At 38.7% G+C, this 15,676-nt stretch overlaps 1 protein-coding gene across 2 annotated transcripts in view; it reads right to left on the reverse strand.

The window, feature by feature from the left end:
• WLS (Wnt ligand secretion mediator) overlaps positions 1 to 15,676 on the reverse strand; it is a 106,756-nt gene that overhangs the window by 58,745 nt on the left and 32,335 nt on the right. For both annotated transcript variants that reach the window (XM_059924346.1, XM_059924345.1), the window contains exon 2: positions 10,480 to 10,752. In XM_059924346.1, the coding sequence (XP_059780329.1) occupies positions 10,480 to 10,752 (273 nt within the window). The remainder of the gene's footprint in view (positions 1 to 10,479; positions 10,753 to 15,676) is intronic.

Genomic DNA, 15,676 nt, shown 5'->3' on the forward strand with positions numbered 1-15,676 from the left:
TCCTGTGTTGGTGTCTATGATACATTTTTTAATGTCAGACTAAAAATACACTTCCAGTACACCAACCCTGTCTGCCTACCCAAGGACTAGAAATGAACACAAGGTAACACGTAACAAAATAAAAGACAAGAAAACTCATTCATTTCAACACTAAGTTCACCCACTAACAAAGGGGCATCCATCCCCACTCAGCAGCATCTTCTAAAATGGTTACACTTCAGGGTCTTTGAAGTAGCTGATTCACAAAGCTGAAGGGATACTCATGAGATTTTTATAGAGCCAAAGAATCTTAAGTGAGTCATGGACTCTTCAGCAAAAGAGATGTAGAGTGGACGGAACCTTAGGAGTCATCTTGTATGATTTCCCATTCAGATCAGGAAGTCTCTCCAGAGCACTATGGATGGATTCACACCATAGACTCAGTGGGATCAAGGCACTAGAGTTCCAAGATTGCTTTCACTTATAACCCCTCTATTTCTCAGCTGGGAAACTTTGGACAAATCATTTAGCTTCTCTCATCCTCAGTTTCCTCTGATTTTATCAGGGAGAAGAACTATTGAGATGATCAAATGAAATAAAGTCTTAATCAGAGATGATTTGCTTGCAAGTAACAGGATTTTATGCACACTAGCTTAAGCAGAAATTAGCTGGAAGGATACAAAAGTATCTCAAGAAACTCAGGACACAAAGTGCTGACAAGCTTGAGGAACCAGAACCAGGAAGAGAAAACTGTCAGAGAGAGATTCATCATTTGCAGTTGATCATAATTATACCCCATGGTTCTTTGTCTCCACTTTTCTCTTTGCATCTGATTTTCCCAATCTGCCAAACAACTTTTCTCTCCAACATCTCCAACACCTCCTGCCCAGGTAGCCCCCAGGGCTTTTCAGTTTAAATGCCAATGAAGGTGGGCCTAGAAATAGTGAATCCCCATTTGTTATAAGAGAGAATCTGATTGTTCTCCCTTGGGGCAAGGGCCCATCCTAATCCAATCAGCTGTGGCTGGGGGACTGATCATGTGGCCAGGTGCCCACTCAGCAGGCACGGTGGAAGCCCACACTCAGAGAGGAGAGACACAAGTTCTGCAGGAAAATGACATGAGGACAAAGCAAATGGCTGGCAACACAGACACCCCTAGCATTTTTTGCACCCCTAGTACAAAAGTACTTTGTAAAGAAATCACCACCAAATGCAAGTTATCACTTGGGGTCATCATTATGATTCCCTCCTCAACCAGCTTCTGGTTGATTACTACCAATGACAGGCTGCTCACTGCTTGAAGAGACAGCCTTTCCATTGCTGAACAACTTCAACTATTAAAGCTCTTTTCTACGTTGACAGTAACTTTTTAGAAGATACTAAATTTAAATGTTTACAATCTTCCCCCAACCCTTACCTTTAGAGAATACATAATCTTGCTTGTTAGGTCAGGCCTGGGCTTTCCTTTGTGGTCATAATATGAATAACCAGTAAGGCAGGAAAGATAGATTCTTTGGACAATTACTTTAGGAAACAACCTAAACCAGAACAATTAAAAAACCAGAACCTCTTCTTCCTTTTTAAAGAATTACTACTACCTCTCCTACTAATACCATTAGCTCTAACTTACTAAAGCAAAAGAGGAACTGGAACCATTTCTAGCATCAGTGTGTAGACAGTAGGTAGATGTTGAAGAAAGTGGTTTTTTCCATTGTAGAATCCCTGGCACTTTTGCAAGTAGAATTCTGCTTTGCTTAACAAAGGATTTTCTTTCCCTACCTAACTTTCTTTTGCTTTGAAAAGCATCATCCAGAAAATAATTTTACTTCATATTTTCTTAGGTTACCCAAAATAAAGGTATGATTCCCCATAAAATAACCTCATATTAGCTATGTGGTGATTGACTGGCATTTAAATATTGACAAAAATACCCCAAATTAGAAGAGGAGGTAAAAGCACAAAAACACCTTATATATAGTGGAGCGCCAACAAGGAATCTGCTGCTGCTGGTGGCTTTGCTGTTCCCATTTTTCATTGATGTCACCAGGCTTTTATTTTAGTAACCAGGATATACTTGTTACGGATGCAAAGAGAATCTCCTCATTTATATTCTAAACTCAGAGCAGGAAATGAGACACGTGGGTGATCTGCAGCTGTGGCACTATAAACAGGACCAGCCTACCTCCTAGTCTAGATTCTAGACTGCACTACATTTCCTGAACTTGGGAGATTTAAAAAAAAACAACATAGAGAATACACCATTTTAGAAAGACCAGCACAACTTCTGTCCATGAATCTTAGAGGCCACTGTTTGGTAGAAGGCTCACTGCCCTGTATATGGTAGCTACTTGTTGCTAGGTACCATCCACCTGCCTACATGGCTGATATACACCAGGAGATCCTGCTCTGTCTCCAGCCAGCTGTGCTACAGTGGGCAAGTATTGTAGGGTTTCCTCATCTAGTAAACTAAAGGACTTAGTCCTTTAACATTTTTGGGCCAAACACCCATTTGAAAACCTGACAAAAGCCACAAACCCTTTTACTCCCAAAATGCACATAAGTAAATATGACTAAAATTTCACACAGTATCAGGGGCTCATGTGGCCCTTGAACCCTATCCATAGACTCCTGGTTGAAGATAATTAGACCAGCAGCACTCTCACCAATCTTCTGGCGCTCAGAGTCTGCAATCACACAGTGGATGTCTAGTAACAATTACTGCAAATTATTCAACACCATAGATGAGTGTTTTGCTAAGACTAAAGACCAATCCAAAACGATCTAGCTTCCAATGTTAAACTGACTGGTAAGTCAATGAATGGAAGGAAGCGGGAGGGACTGGATATAGCAAACTATAAACATTAATAAAAAATCTTGGGAAGGTTTTGAAAGAGCCCAACTCTGTTTCTCAACTGGATTTTTACATTTGGAAATACATAACACAAAACCACTGAGCCAGATATAGAGATCCAGACAGCTTTATAGTGATGCCGTCCAAGTCACGTGCTTACACCCATCACACCCAAATAAAACAACGCCAAAGGTTCCCATGCTCCTGCCAATGTAAACACGTTCACAATGGTTAATTCCAAAGTTGTGCCTGAAGATTCCCGCACAGGGAAAGATAATCCATCAATGAGAGTAAACAAACATCATGTCCTTAACATTCACTATCCTGGGTTAATCAACAAAACATGGTCTTCTCCCATGATTTTAGTTTCTTTCTGTTTCAAGTCAGTAGATAAGACTGAGTCATGCTTGTAAGTTCTAGGTTCTAGCCTTGGTTTGAAGGGCAAACACGACTCCATAAGAAAAAGGACTGGCCGTGTAAATCCATCTCGAATAGTGACAACCTCTTTACCTTTACCCACCACCTCAAACCCCACTCCATTTAGGTCTGCCACAGCTTTCTGGTGTGTTTTGAGCTTTTTCAGCTTATCTTTTTTTAAGGGGGAGGGGAGAGAGGAGAGGAAAATTTTGAGGTTTTTACTTCTGCTCACTTTGACTCTGGGGCAGGTAAAGAAATTTAAAAGGTAACTTAAAAAATCTTGGTGTCACCAGCCTGTAATAACAACTGTCCAATCAGAAATGTTTCTTATAAATAGAGACTGTAACATGGTCATGAATCAAAGAAGGTCTCTTTTAGGGGAGGTGGGGGAATGGGAGTGGGAGGGTAGAATTAGATTTCTTCTCAGTGACTTACTTCAATATAGTTTGTTAAAGAGGATTATCTGATGAAGCATGGAATTCCAGTTATGTGAATACCATATTACCAATGGTCTGTTCCATCACAGTAGTTGTAGTTTTATGGTGTACAGAATCCTCTGCCCCATTAAGCTCTCTTTGTGGACTCTTCCCAAGAAGCATCTCAAAATATAATAGAATTAAGAACCATGACTCTTGCTGATGGTCAACAATAAGATCACAAAAGGATTCCATCTTTCTTCCTTCTATAAATTCGCCCCTAATCATTTTAGATAACATGACAGTTTACTTTTTACAGTCAGTAGATTGTTCCTTTATTCTAACTGTCTTCATGTGGTGTCTAACTAACATTCTATAATAGATACACAAATGGAAGCACACAATCATTTCATAAAAAGTTAGGCAATTTCCTCCCAGGACACTCAGCCATCTAACTTGAAAAATGACTGGGCAATAATATCATTCTACTTTTTTCTTTTACTAGAAATGTTTTACAGAAATGTTTTCAGTTCGAGAAAAGAAAAATCACTTGTTATATAAATAATTCCATCGTTACATGTAGTCATTTGCAAGAATGAAACAAGCAAGTAAGACAATACTCAATTATAGCGTACAGCACGGGGTTCGAGGCAAAACATAATGACTTCATTACCTAAGAACAGAATAAACGCTCTGGCTTTCCCCATCCCACACCATTTATCAGTATTTCTTCAGCCTAAGGGATTTTTAGACCCCTGAAATCCTAGATTTACTACTCAAGACAGATCAATCCATCTTGAGGCTTTCTGCCAAAGAATTTCAGTGCTTCTATTTCAACAGTAGATTTGAAAGCTGGGTAGAGACATGTCAAAAAAACCCTCCTTCTTTGATCTCTCCACCCAAGTTCCTCAAAAGAAGCCCCATGGAGAGTCTGAGGTTATCCTAAGTATGTGACTTGCAGTTGTAATCAGTAGAGCGACATTCCATTACAAGTGGGTACCATTTTAGCCAACCCAAACCTGTATTTCACAAATACATACATAAATTAAGTGACTGATAAAACACTTTAAAAAGAATGACATACACCCACTCTAGAGGATATTTTCAAATAACAGAATTTGCTGTTACAGAACAATCTAAGCCCATCACATAGATAAGCATTCATTTTTCTCAATGATCAACCATCCAGACACCAGCTGTTTAGGTTGACTTTTTTCTGACACTTTTTAGTCCACTCACACTCCCTCCATTTTCTAACTCTCCAGAGCAAAAACTGAAGTTCTCTCTTTCAATTCTATAGAAGCACCACGTTTGTGCCCTGACAAACACGTTAATTCAATGCCTCTGAAATGTTTAGGTAAAAGTCAGCGGTGACCCAAACATAGATTTCAACAGACAGGTCTTCTCAGAATTTGTACAGTCATCCCTCGTTATCCAAGGGGATTGTTTCCAGGACCACCCTCCACCCCCAACCCTCAGCAAATACCAAAATCTATGGATGCTCAAGTCACCTATACAAAGTACCATAGTACAGTAGGCCCTCGGTATCCAAGGATGAGATACGGAGGGCCACCTGTAATTGGCATTTACTGAAAAGTCCACTTTCTAAGCATCTAGAACTAGATTCTATTCAACTGGCTTTCCCTTCCCAGATCCTGCAGACTATAGTTTTAAAACTATCACCATTTACAAGTTGAACTGGCTACTACTTTTCATACTTATTATTGAATGACAACTGTAGGTTTTTTAAATGTTTATGTTTAAAAAATGAGAGTAGGGATTCTGTTCAGAATTGCTTTTTCAAGTATGGATTACTTTTATTGAATAATAAACATGGAATATCATCTTTCTCAACAATCAAATAAAATATACACATTCTCTAAACACTTTTATTACTATAAATTACCCTATAATATCATCATTTCCCTCCGAAAAACATCAGTCTGATGAAATCTTGAAGTTGATGAAACAATGACCAGTTTTTAAAGTGAATGTCAATGCTTATTCAGTTTCTGACGGATTGTCAAGATCTCAAATCCTAGCCAAAATCTGTATCACCTTAAATTGAAAGTTTAAAAGGAATAAACAGGGCTTCCCTGGTGGCGCAGTGGTTAAGAATCCGCCTGCCAATGCAGGGGACACGGGTTCGAGCCCTGGTCCGGGAAGATCCCACATGCCGCGGAGCAACTAAGCCCCGTGCGCCACATCTACTGAGCCTGCGCACTAGAGCCGGTGAGCCACAACTACTGAGCCCACATGCCACAACTACTGAGCCCACACGCCTACAGCTGGTGCTCTACAACAAGAGAAGACACCGCAACGAGAAGCCTGCACACCGCAATGAAGAGTAGCCCCCGCTTGCCGCAACTAGAGAAAGCCCGCGCGAAGCAACGAAGACCCAACTCACCCAAAATAAATAAGTTTTTAAAATAAATAAATAAATTTAAAAATGGAATAAAATTTAGCACCAAATGACTGTCCTTTAAAATATATAGTCCTTAGATTATTTTATCTGCTCAAAGACCCTTCAAAGATACATGAAAACTCTGAATACATATATATATATACACATATATATATAATCCTAACTTTAATTTCATAGTCCAAATGTGAAATCTCTTATTACTTGAAATCTGAAACTCATTTCACAGACTGTCTAGGAAAGTTTAAAGAAAAAACAGGATTGGTCCTGACTTTTCCTTCCATTTGAGGTAATATTGCTAGAGCTGAATCTCTGATAAACAGAAAGCCATCCACATATAACAGGATCTTGTTCACCACACTTATCTTTTTTCTTCTGCCCCATCTCTTGCTGTCAGAAAGGCATCCAAACAATGATAAAATATAAAAAGTGAACTGGCAGTTGCACATACTCTTTAATATAAGGATCAGGGGAAAACCCAGACCTGCCATGTCTTATAAATATTATTATAATTAAAATATATGTATGTGTGTATGTCTCTGTATCAATCAACAAAGACATACCATTCCTCTTTAATCAATGCCCTCCTTAGTGCCCATAAGCAAAAGGAGAATACATTTAAGGAAAAAATATTCTCATAAACCCAAAATGTAACATTTTCATATTAAAGTCAACAGCCCCCACCCAGAGCTACTGCTCAAAATAAGCATTTTTTGATCTGGTTTTCTTGATGACTCTATGGTTTCAGTTATTTTATACATTTATTGAAGGAACTGTTAGCTGTTCATCTTGTTAAATTTTTAGTGTGGGGGGCTTCCCTGGTGGCGCAGTGGTTAAGAATCTGCCTACCAATGCAGGGGACACGGGTTCGATCCCTGGTCCAGGAAGATCCCACATGCCACGGAGCAACTAAGCCTGTGTGCCACAAGTACTGAGCCCACATGTCGCAACTACTGAAGCCCGCACACCTAGAGCCCCTGCTCCACAACAAGAGAAGCCACCGCAATGAGAAGCCAGTGCACCGCAACGAAGAGTAGCCCCCGCTGGGAAAAAATTTTTTAGTGTGCCTCTATTAAGTGCAGACCCTCACGTTATAAGAAATTAAAGTATGTTTCTAAGATAAAGAATCTTTAGTCCACTCTTTTTCTAGATGAAGATAAAATATATTTTGGAACCTGAAGATGTACTTGGGAAAAAAAACCATAAGATGCATTCACATTTCATTTACATATAGCAATGTTTTAGTTAAAGCCTTACCAACATAGGCATTTTTGATATTTAGAATTAATATTTGATGGGAAGCAATTCATCTGTGAAGTTATTAAGATATGTAATAGGTTCTGACCACCAATAAGGATGGGGCGTGAAATTTCCCACACATCCAACAATTCTGACGCCAGCAGGGTGTCCTACAATTCAACTTAATTCTGACACTATCTACCCAGAGATATCATCAGATCCCACAGGTTAAGGGCTCAGTCGCACAAAACTGCCCCTCTCTTCAGATGCTAATCACAAGCCCAGGTTGTTACCTGCACTTCTGACCTACTGGCTACAGATTGGAGGATACCACGATCCCCTCCTTAGACTTCAGATGCCAGCCGCCAAGTCCAGGTTGTTACCTGTACTTCTAACCTAGTAGCTACGAATCAGAGGTTCCCACGACCCCCTTCTCAGGTTTGATTAATTTGCTAGAGCTGCTCACAGAACTCAGAAACCCATTTATTCACTAGATTATAGGTTTATTACAAAAGATATTAAAGTAGATACAAATCAACGTCCAGATACATAGGGCAAGATCCCTAACAAAGGAGCTTCTGTCCTCATGGAGTTTGGGGTCCAGTATGGTGCCATGTGGAAGCATTCTGATTCCCCAACCTGGAAGCTCTCCTTCTGGGTTTTTATGGAGGCTTCATCATATAGGCTTGATTGATCAACTCATTGGTCCTCAATGATCTCCATTTCCCGATATTCATGCCCTATATAATCTCCCTCAAGTGTGGGCTGGACTTACTCGTTCACTTCTAACCAGTAGAATACAGTAGAAGAGATGAGATGTCACTTCTAAGACTGAGTGGCTTCTGTCTTAGGCACCTGAGTTTTCTCTCTCTCTCTCTCATCTCTTTCTCTCTCTCTCTCTCTCTCTCTGCCTCTCTCTCATCACTAGCCCTTACTGGGGGGTGGGGGGGACCTATTGTAAGACAGCTCCATGGCAAGGCCCATGTGGTGATGGAACAAGGCCTACCAACGACCACACGAGTGACCACATGAAGCAGATCTCCCCCAGTCGAGCCTTCAAGCCTTCTCATGAGACTGCAGACCAGACCAACAGCTTGACTGCAACCTCAAAAGAGAAGCTCAGCCAGAGATTCCCAAGTTAAGCTGTACCCAGATCCCTGACCCAGAGAAATAGGGAGATAATACATGCTTATTGATTTATGCTGCTAAATTTCAGGATAATTTGTTATACCCAGCACTAATACAGTCAATACAGAACAATTATTTAATTTCTATTACAGGGTAAATCATTTCCTTTATACTTGGAGCTAGGAGTCTGGGAACATTATTCCTGAAATATACAACAAGCAACCAGATAACAGAGTACTCTGTCCTTGACCTTCAAACCAAAACATAAATAAGCCAGTTAATCTACCCATGTCAGCCTACCATGGCTCCTCTAACTGTTGTAATTCTCCTTTTCTTGAATACATTCTTAGAATTAGGAATATGAAAATCCAAACCTCAAGATATATACATTAGTTTTAGTCTCAGTTTTTAACCTCATAGCAAAGTTTCCTTCCCGAATCTCACACATTATATGGCATATTCCTCTCTTTATAGCACTTATCTTTCCTTATGGTATGTTTAAGTATCTTTCTCCCAACCACTTCTTCCCTAGTGCTTTGATCAATCTTGTATCTTCAGTACCTACTGCTTAACACATGGTTGAGACTTAATAAAGCTTGAATGAACAAATATGTTAACGCAAGCAATGAATGAGTAAGCAAGTCAACAGGCAAGAGAATAGGGATGTGGGAAGTACCACTTGAATGCTGTTATGAAGGTCCAGATGTGCCCATCAGCCATTACTTCTATCTAAAGTGCTCTTCCACTTGCACCCACCCTCATCCCAACTCCTTGTCAGGGTTTTCACTATTTAACACTCGCCTCAAAGATGTGTCTGCTCACCTCTACACACACACACACACACACACACGTGTGTGTGTGCGCACCAAGGCAGCCTTCCCTTTCTCTGCTCTGAAGCCTTTTCTTTATGTTCCCACAGCTCCTGGGTATACCTTGGTCACAGCACCTAGCACACTATACTGTAATGACTGGTTATTTGCCTTTCATTTCCACTTAACTATAAGCCCCTTGAAGGACAGTGTCTTCACATGCAACCACATGTCCAGCCATCAATTTGGTATGTGGCCGTAGTGGGTACTCAAAAACAGTTTGAAATAATGGGTAAGAGACTGAAGGAATTAGGGGTAGGGTGGAAACTCTACATTCTGAAAAATTATCTCAGCATAATCTGTTCCAGATAAAATGTCAATCAGGCATATATACTGCTCCAACTCCTAAACAGAGTAAAATCAATATGATTGTGTATCAAGATAATTGTTGATACAGGAAAATTAGAATTAGAAAAAGTGCTTTAATCCATGGACAGGCCCTAGGCAGAGCTGTCTTCAAGACACCTTTTTCTCTTTCACTCTCACCCCGATCCTGCTTCAGTAAAAAATGTTCTCTTCCCTCTCAATTTTCAGATTCCCTATACTGTCCTCAGATGCCACAAGTGGATCTTCCTCTCCAAAATCACCCAATAATCTCCTCCTCACAAAATGTTTATATGCCTCATGCCCTCGGAGTCTTGAATCACAATTGAGTAAGCTAGAAAAATAACCCGGTTTGTGGGAAAATGGGTGCTCGTGGGTTGGTGTTCCCATTTTGACAGGTATATTTTTCTAAGGCAATGGCTTCACTCAAAGCCCAGCCAGACAAGACATTTGGAAAGATGGGACCTTTCAGAAACCCTCAAATCAGTCCACTAGGATGAGCTCCCTCTCGGCACTAGAGAGGTGATGAAACTTGGTTAGGGCAGGGCTCTGGCTGCCTGACTTTGAATTCCAGCTCCTCCACTCTCTAGCCTTCTGACTTTGGGCAGTCTCACTGATGCCTGAGTTTTCTATGTGTAAAATGAAATAAGACTTACCTCTAGGAATTAAATGGGTTAATTCAGGTAGAGTACTCAGAAAAGTGTCTAGTAAGTAGAAAGCAGTCGATAATTGTCACTAGTAATACTATTATTTTACTGTTATTATAACTGGCTCTGAAAAGCCTGAAGAGAGAAATTCTCCAGGATAGGAGAGGGATGGGGAGAAAGCACTTACTGATTTGGTTGTTCAGCTTGAATGCAATGTCCAGCTGCAGGATAAACAGCATGAACTGGAACCAAGGACTCATCTCCATGGAGGGGAGGGGAATGTGAACAGAAAACACAATGTCATTGGCTTCGATTTCCCTTGGAATCGCTTCCTCAATGTCTCGGATCTTGTCACACTGGTTGGGTCCCCAAGGCATTAACCATTTTGTCTTGTGATGGTTTTTACGGACATCCACGCATTTCACTGACATGTAGGACACTGCCGTTGTGGGTCCTGGAGCTGAAAAGAGAATATTTTCCTGTTTTAGAAGAATCATCCACGCAAGTGCCTATTTCTGTCTAATATTCTTTCCACTACTGTCCTCCCTCCATTTTTCACACCACCTTCCATAACTTGAGGTCATTAATACCAAGAGATCTCCCAGATCCAGGTGAGGATCCTTCAGTGACCTCCAGAGGCATCAAAAAGCATCCCCAAGAGCCTTCCCACTGTTTTCAGTGACTGTTATTCATTGAAAGAATACATTTGTTCTCTTCAGTTTTGTTCAGTTACCTCCTCATTCCAAACAAATGTCACAAAAATCAACTGTACTTCACTTTCCACCTGCCTGAGGGCTTGGAGACCTCTGGGGCTTCACAGAACACAGTGTCTGAAGTCAGAAGACCTGGGTCTGAAGCCTGGTTGAATGACTTACTCTCAGATAATTTTGGGTAAATTGGTTAAATCTATAGTAGCTTCAGGATCCTCATCTGAGAAATAAGATGGTTGGCTTCTAAAATTCAACCAAGACGGCTGGTTTCTAAGATTCTTCTTAACTCTGAAATTCTACAACACTGCTTTTGATTGAGAGAAAGAATTTTTCTGACTTTGGGCCCCCATTTAATGTACCTATCAGAGGATGGAACCCAAACACTGACTGACACTTCAAGGGTATACTAAAATACGATACATGCATTTCAAGAGGGATCATCAAATTTGAAATATATAACATTAACAACACAATTTTGTGATTATAAAATGGGCACATAATTATAACAGAAAATTTGCAAAATACAGAAATGTTGAAGTTCAAAACAACATTTACCCAAAATCCCACTAAAGAGAAGTAACCACCGTTGGAAAAATATCAAAGTATTATCTGTCTTTTCTATGAGTGTGTAACTAGATACAAATTTATAGAGGAATTAATTTGTATAACTTTAAAATACATACTAATATTAACACATATTGTTACAAAATAGGGTCATACCTATTTGTAGCTTCTTTTTAATCACTTAGCAAAGTAGAGTAGAACAGTGGTAAATAAAACAAGCTGTGAAGCCAACTTGCCTGGCTCTCTCATTTCTGGTTGTGTCACCATGAATCCAAGCTAGCAAAGTTTGGGGTGAATTTCTAAACCTGTCTGTGTATTAGTGTTGTTATCTCTTAAATGGCAACAATAATAGCTTGAATGCCGTATCCAGCTGCAGGATAAACAGCATGAACTGGAACCAAGGACTCATCTCCATGGAGGGGAGGGGATTGTGGACAGAAGACACAATGTCACTGGCTTCGATTTCCCTTGGAATCACTTCCTCGATGTCTCAGATCTTGTCACACTCTCTGAGTCGTATACATTAAACAAATTAACATATGAAAAGTATTCAGAACAGTGCTTGAAAGTACATGAAAAAATATAAAATTAATTTTAGCTATCATATTACAAATATTTTCTGTATAATTAAAATTTTTCAACTAGTGGTTGCAAAGTAATCACACGATACACCCTTTTAATTTACCTATAACCCCCCACCCCTTGTTTTGTAAAGGTTGTCTATAAATAAGAATAATTCTTTGCCTAATATGTTTTGTTAGTGATTTACCTCAACTTTTCCCTCTGCTGTCTCAATTTGTTTACGGCATATTTTAATACAGAGAAATCCCAGATTTCATATACAATCACACTTGTATGTTTTTCCCATTCTTCTGTGTATAGAAAGACTTTCTAATCTCCAAATTCAATAAACTTTTACCTTCTAGTCATCTTTAACAATTTCATTTTTTAAATATTTAAATAGTTGATCCACCTGGAATTTATTTTGTTATAAGGGATGAGGTGAGAATCTAGTTTCATTTTTCTAAATATTTAAATTATTCTTTACTGAACAAACTCTCCTTTTTTGTTGCTTTATGACATCACCTTTATCTTATGTATACAAATAGGTATTTCTGGACAATCTAGTCTATTTCCATGTATTGGACTGTAAATTCATGGCCCAACACAACATGGTTTTAAGTCATATAAACTGATGGTTTATATCAATATCTGATAGAGTAAAACCCCTCCCCCATGCCATTTCATGTTTATATTTTTTGCTGGGATCTGACTGAAATTACATTACATCTATAAATGAATGTGGACAGAGTCGGCATCCTTTCCTGACATTTAGTTTTCCCACCCAAGAACAGTGATCACTTCTCTATTAACTGCAGTCCATTTTAATATCTCTTTGAAAATTTTCATAGTTTTCTTCATGTAGATCCTTCTTCTACAATATATTCTTCAATCTATTTATAAAACTTTTCTCTGAAAGTAGTGGAAGGAAAACATAAATCTGGTTTATGTGCACAGTTTAAATATGTTTAATTTTGTACATATGATACTTGACATACAGTGCTTTCAGACCCTTTATGAACAGAAATCATCTCTTACTTGACAGAGATCAAAGAGCAGCTAGAGGAATATGTAAAGCAAGAGGAAAAGTCACTTATGATATAAGAGTGTGTATTATTAATACTTTGCCCTACTTCTAGTGCTCAAATACACATTTTTCTATCCCTAAATATCAATCCTAACAGTAAATTTTGAGTAGTAAAATGTTATGTTCCCAGAAAGTTGGGACGGTGCCTACTAAAACTTACCAGAGAACACAGCACTGCTAAACTCTAGCTGAAAGTTCTTCAATGCAGTATCCTCAATACCACAACACAGAGCCACCACTAATCCATGCCAGGGAAGTTTTTCTTTAAAACTCAAAACTGTATCATGAATACATTTTACACCTAATCCATCTAAAATCAGACATCTCACTTATTATTAGAAATATGAACCAATCAAACTTTAGTTATCCTGACTCTGCTAAATAGCCCACCAACATTACAAAGACCAAATGGCACATTTAACTAAACTTCTTTTAATGTGGTTGGAGAATAAACAGGGAGACAAAAGTCATGAATTCTATTTTTGGCTAACATACTCAAACTGACTATTTGCTGCAGAAAATAGTTACTACATTTTAAAACTTCTATTCTTCCAAAATGAACCTAACCTTTTTTCATTTCTTTATTTTTTCCTTTTGAAAAACAAGTCTCTCCCTCCTTAGACCAAAATGAAAAATAACTATCTGAGTTCCTAGTTAACCTCCAAAACCACATTCCAAACTTAATAACAGAGAAGCTGAACACTTTACAGGCACAAAGGCTGCATTTTTAATGGACACGGTGAACGCCTGCCTTTGTAGCAGCCTGAATTATTTTCATTCTTTCATTAGTCTAGTGTTTCTTACATAAAGAAAAAAATCCCAGGAATACTAATATTTTCATAAATATCATGGCAATGAACGTGGGAAGCCACAAGTGCATCTCAAGCTATACTATAAGAATCACAAGTATTTTTCTTCACTTGAATAAATCTAGTCTAAAAAACCTTTTGTATAACTTTAAAAACCTGAAGATAATTCAACATTTTCCATTTCTAATAGTGCTCAAAAGGCGAAACCCTTGTATCATTTGAGAAAGTAAACAGACATTCTGATATTCAAACATGGACAGTTAATGTTCCCTGAATATGTTTACAGTTCAAGACAACTTCCTACTCCAGCTAAAAGTGAATTTCCAGGTGTTTCTTATGTAGAAAGCATATCAAAGTAAGCCAAAAACAAAGTCTATAACTCTTAGCTGATTGCCTACTATAGAAGGTGTTTTCATCAGCTATAGCCAACAATGTGACTACGTAGATCACAAAGCAGTGTCTAAAATCAAAAGAACTTTGATTTCTGTCTTTAAATTTTCAAAAAGTGTGAGGGATTTTATTGTAAGAGAAAAGAATGAAATGGGAGAAGCTGAAATTATCTGTAACCTTTGAACAAGCCACAGTCAACTAACCAACAGTTATACATAAGGAAGGCCTCAGTCACCAGCGTGGTTCTAGGGATTAATAGTTTGTGTACTTAAGAAGGAACTAGATGGATTCAGGTCAACAAACTGAGTCATGTTTGCTCAGGTGAAAGCTAAAAATAACCACTCCTCAGTATTCCTAGGATAGTAATGTAATATCACCCAGCTGCTTCGGCACATATTATAAATGTCTCCTCTACCCATTCGTAAGACTTAGTTGAAAACAAGTGGCCCAAAACTACATCAGTACAATTTCATAGACAGAGCAGTTTGGCCCAAAATGAATATGCCCAGGCACTATGGACTGGTTAGTTTATGGTAGGTTAACACAACTTTTGGAGTAGGCACAGAAGTTATAAAACACAAGCTACTCTTTGAAAATACCACCCCATTTTGAGGCCAGTTCTCTACCGTGTCAAACATAGGCCATTTTTTTCCCTTTTTTTATCTGTATTTCAACACAGTATTTTTGGCCTCCGTCTCTCCACAATAGCAGAGAACTGTGAAATCTGACACTACACAACATTTAAAGTGATGTGAAATCAATAAGACTTCTAATTCGAGGCTGTGAAAAACTGCACAAACACAACGTGAAGCCTCTTTAAAAATTCAGTGACCCTTCAGTGACATACATCACTAAGGCTCATACTGCATTCACCAAAAATGTCTTGAATACCTACTATGCACAAAGCACTGTTAGGTGCTTGAGGGAACCTAACAGACACCAGCCACGTGGAATGTAAAAATAATGGGGAAAACAGACAATACATAAATAATTACAGGAAAAAGTAATTATAGCTGTGGTAATACTATATTTACCCTGACATTACCTGAGAAAGGGCCATAGTCAGATATTTGAAAGGCAGGAGAAATGAATTCACTAGAATGAGGCAAAAATTCCAGTCATCATTACAATGCAACCTTGAATAAAAATGTAAGTGAACAATGACTAAACCTGTACTTCTTTTGGAAGAATATCCATTGACTCCAGTCAGCTTCCTGTTATGGCATCTCAAATGGCTGTCCAGTTTACAAATTACTATCTGGC

The sequence above is a fragment of the Balaenoptera ricei genome, chromosome 1 (genome assembly GCF_028023285.1).
Source record: "Balaenoptera ricei isolate mBalRic1 chromosome 1, mBalRic1.hap2, whole genome shotgun sequence".
In the NCBI taxonomy this organism is placed as follows: domain Eukaryota; kingdom Metazoa; phylum Chordata; class Mammalia; order Artiodactyla; family Balaenopteridae; genus Balaenoptera; species Balaenoptera ricei.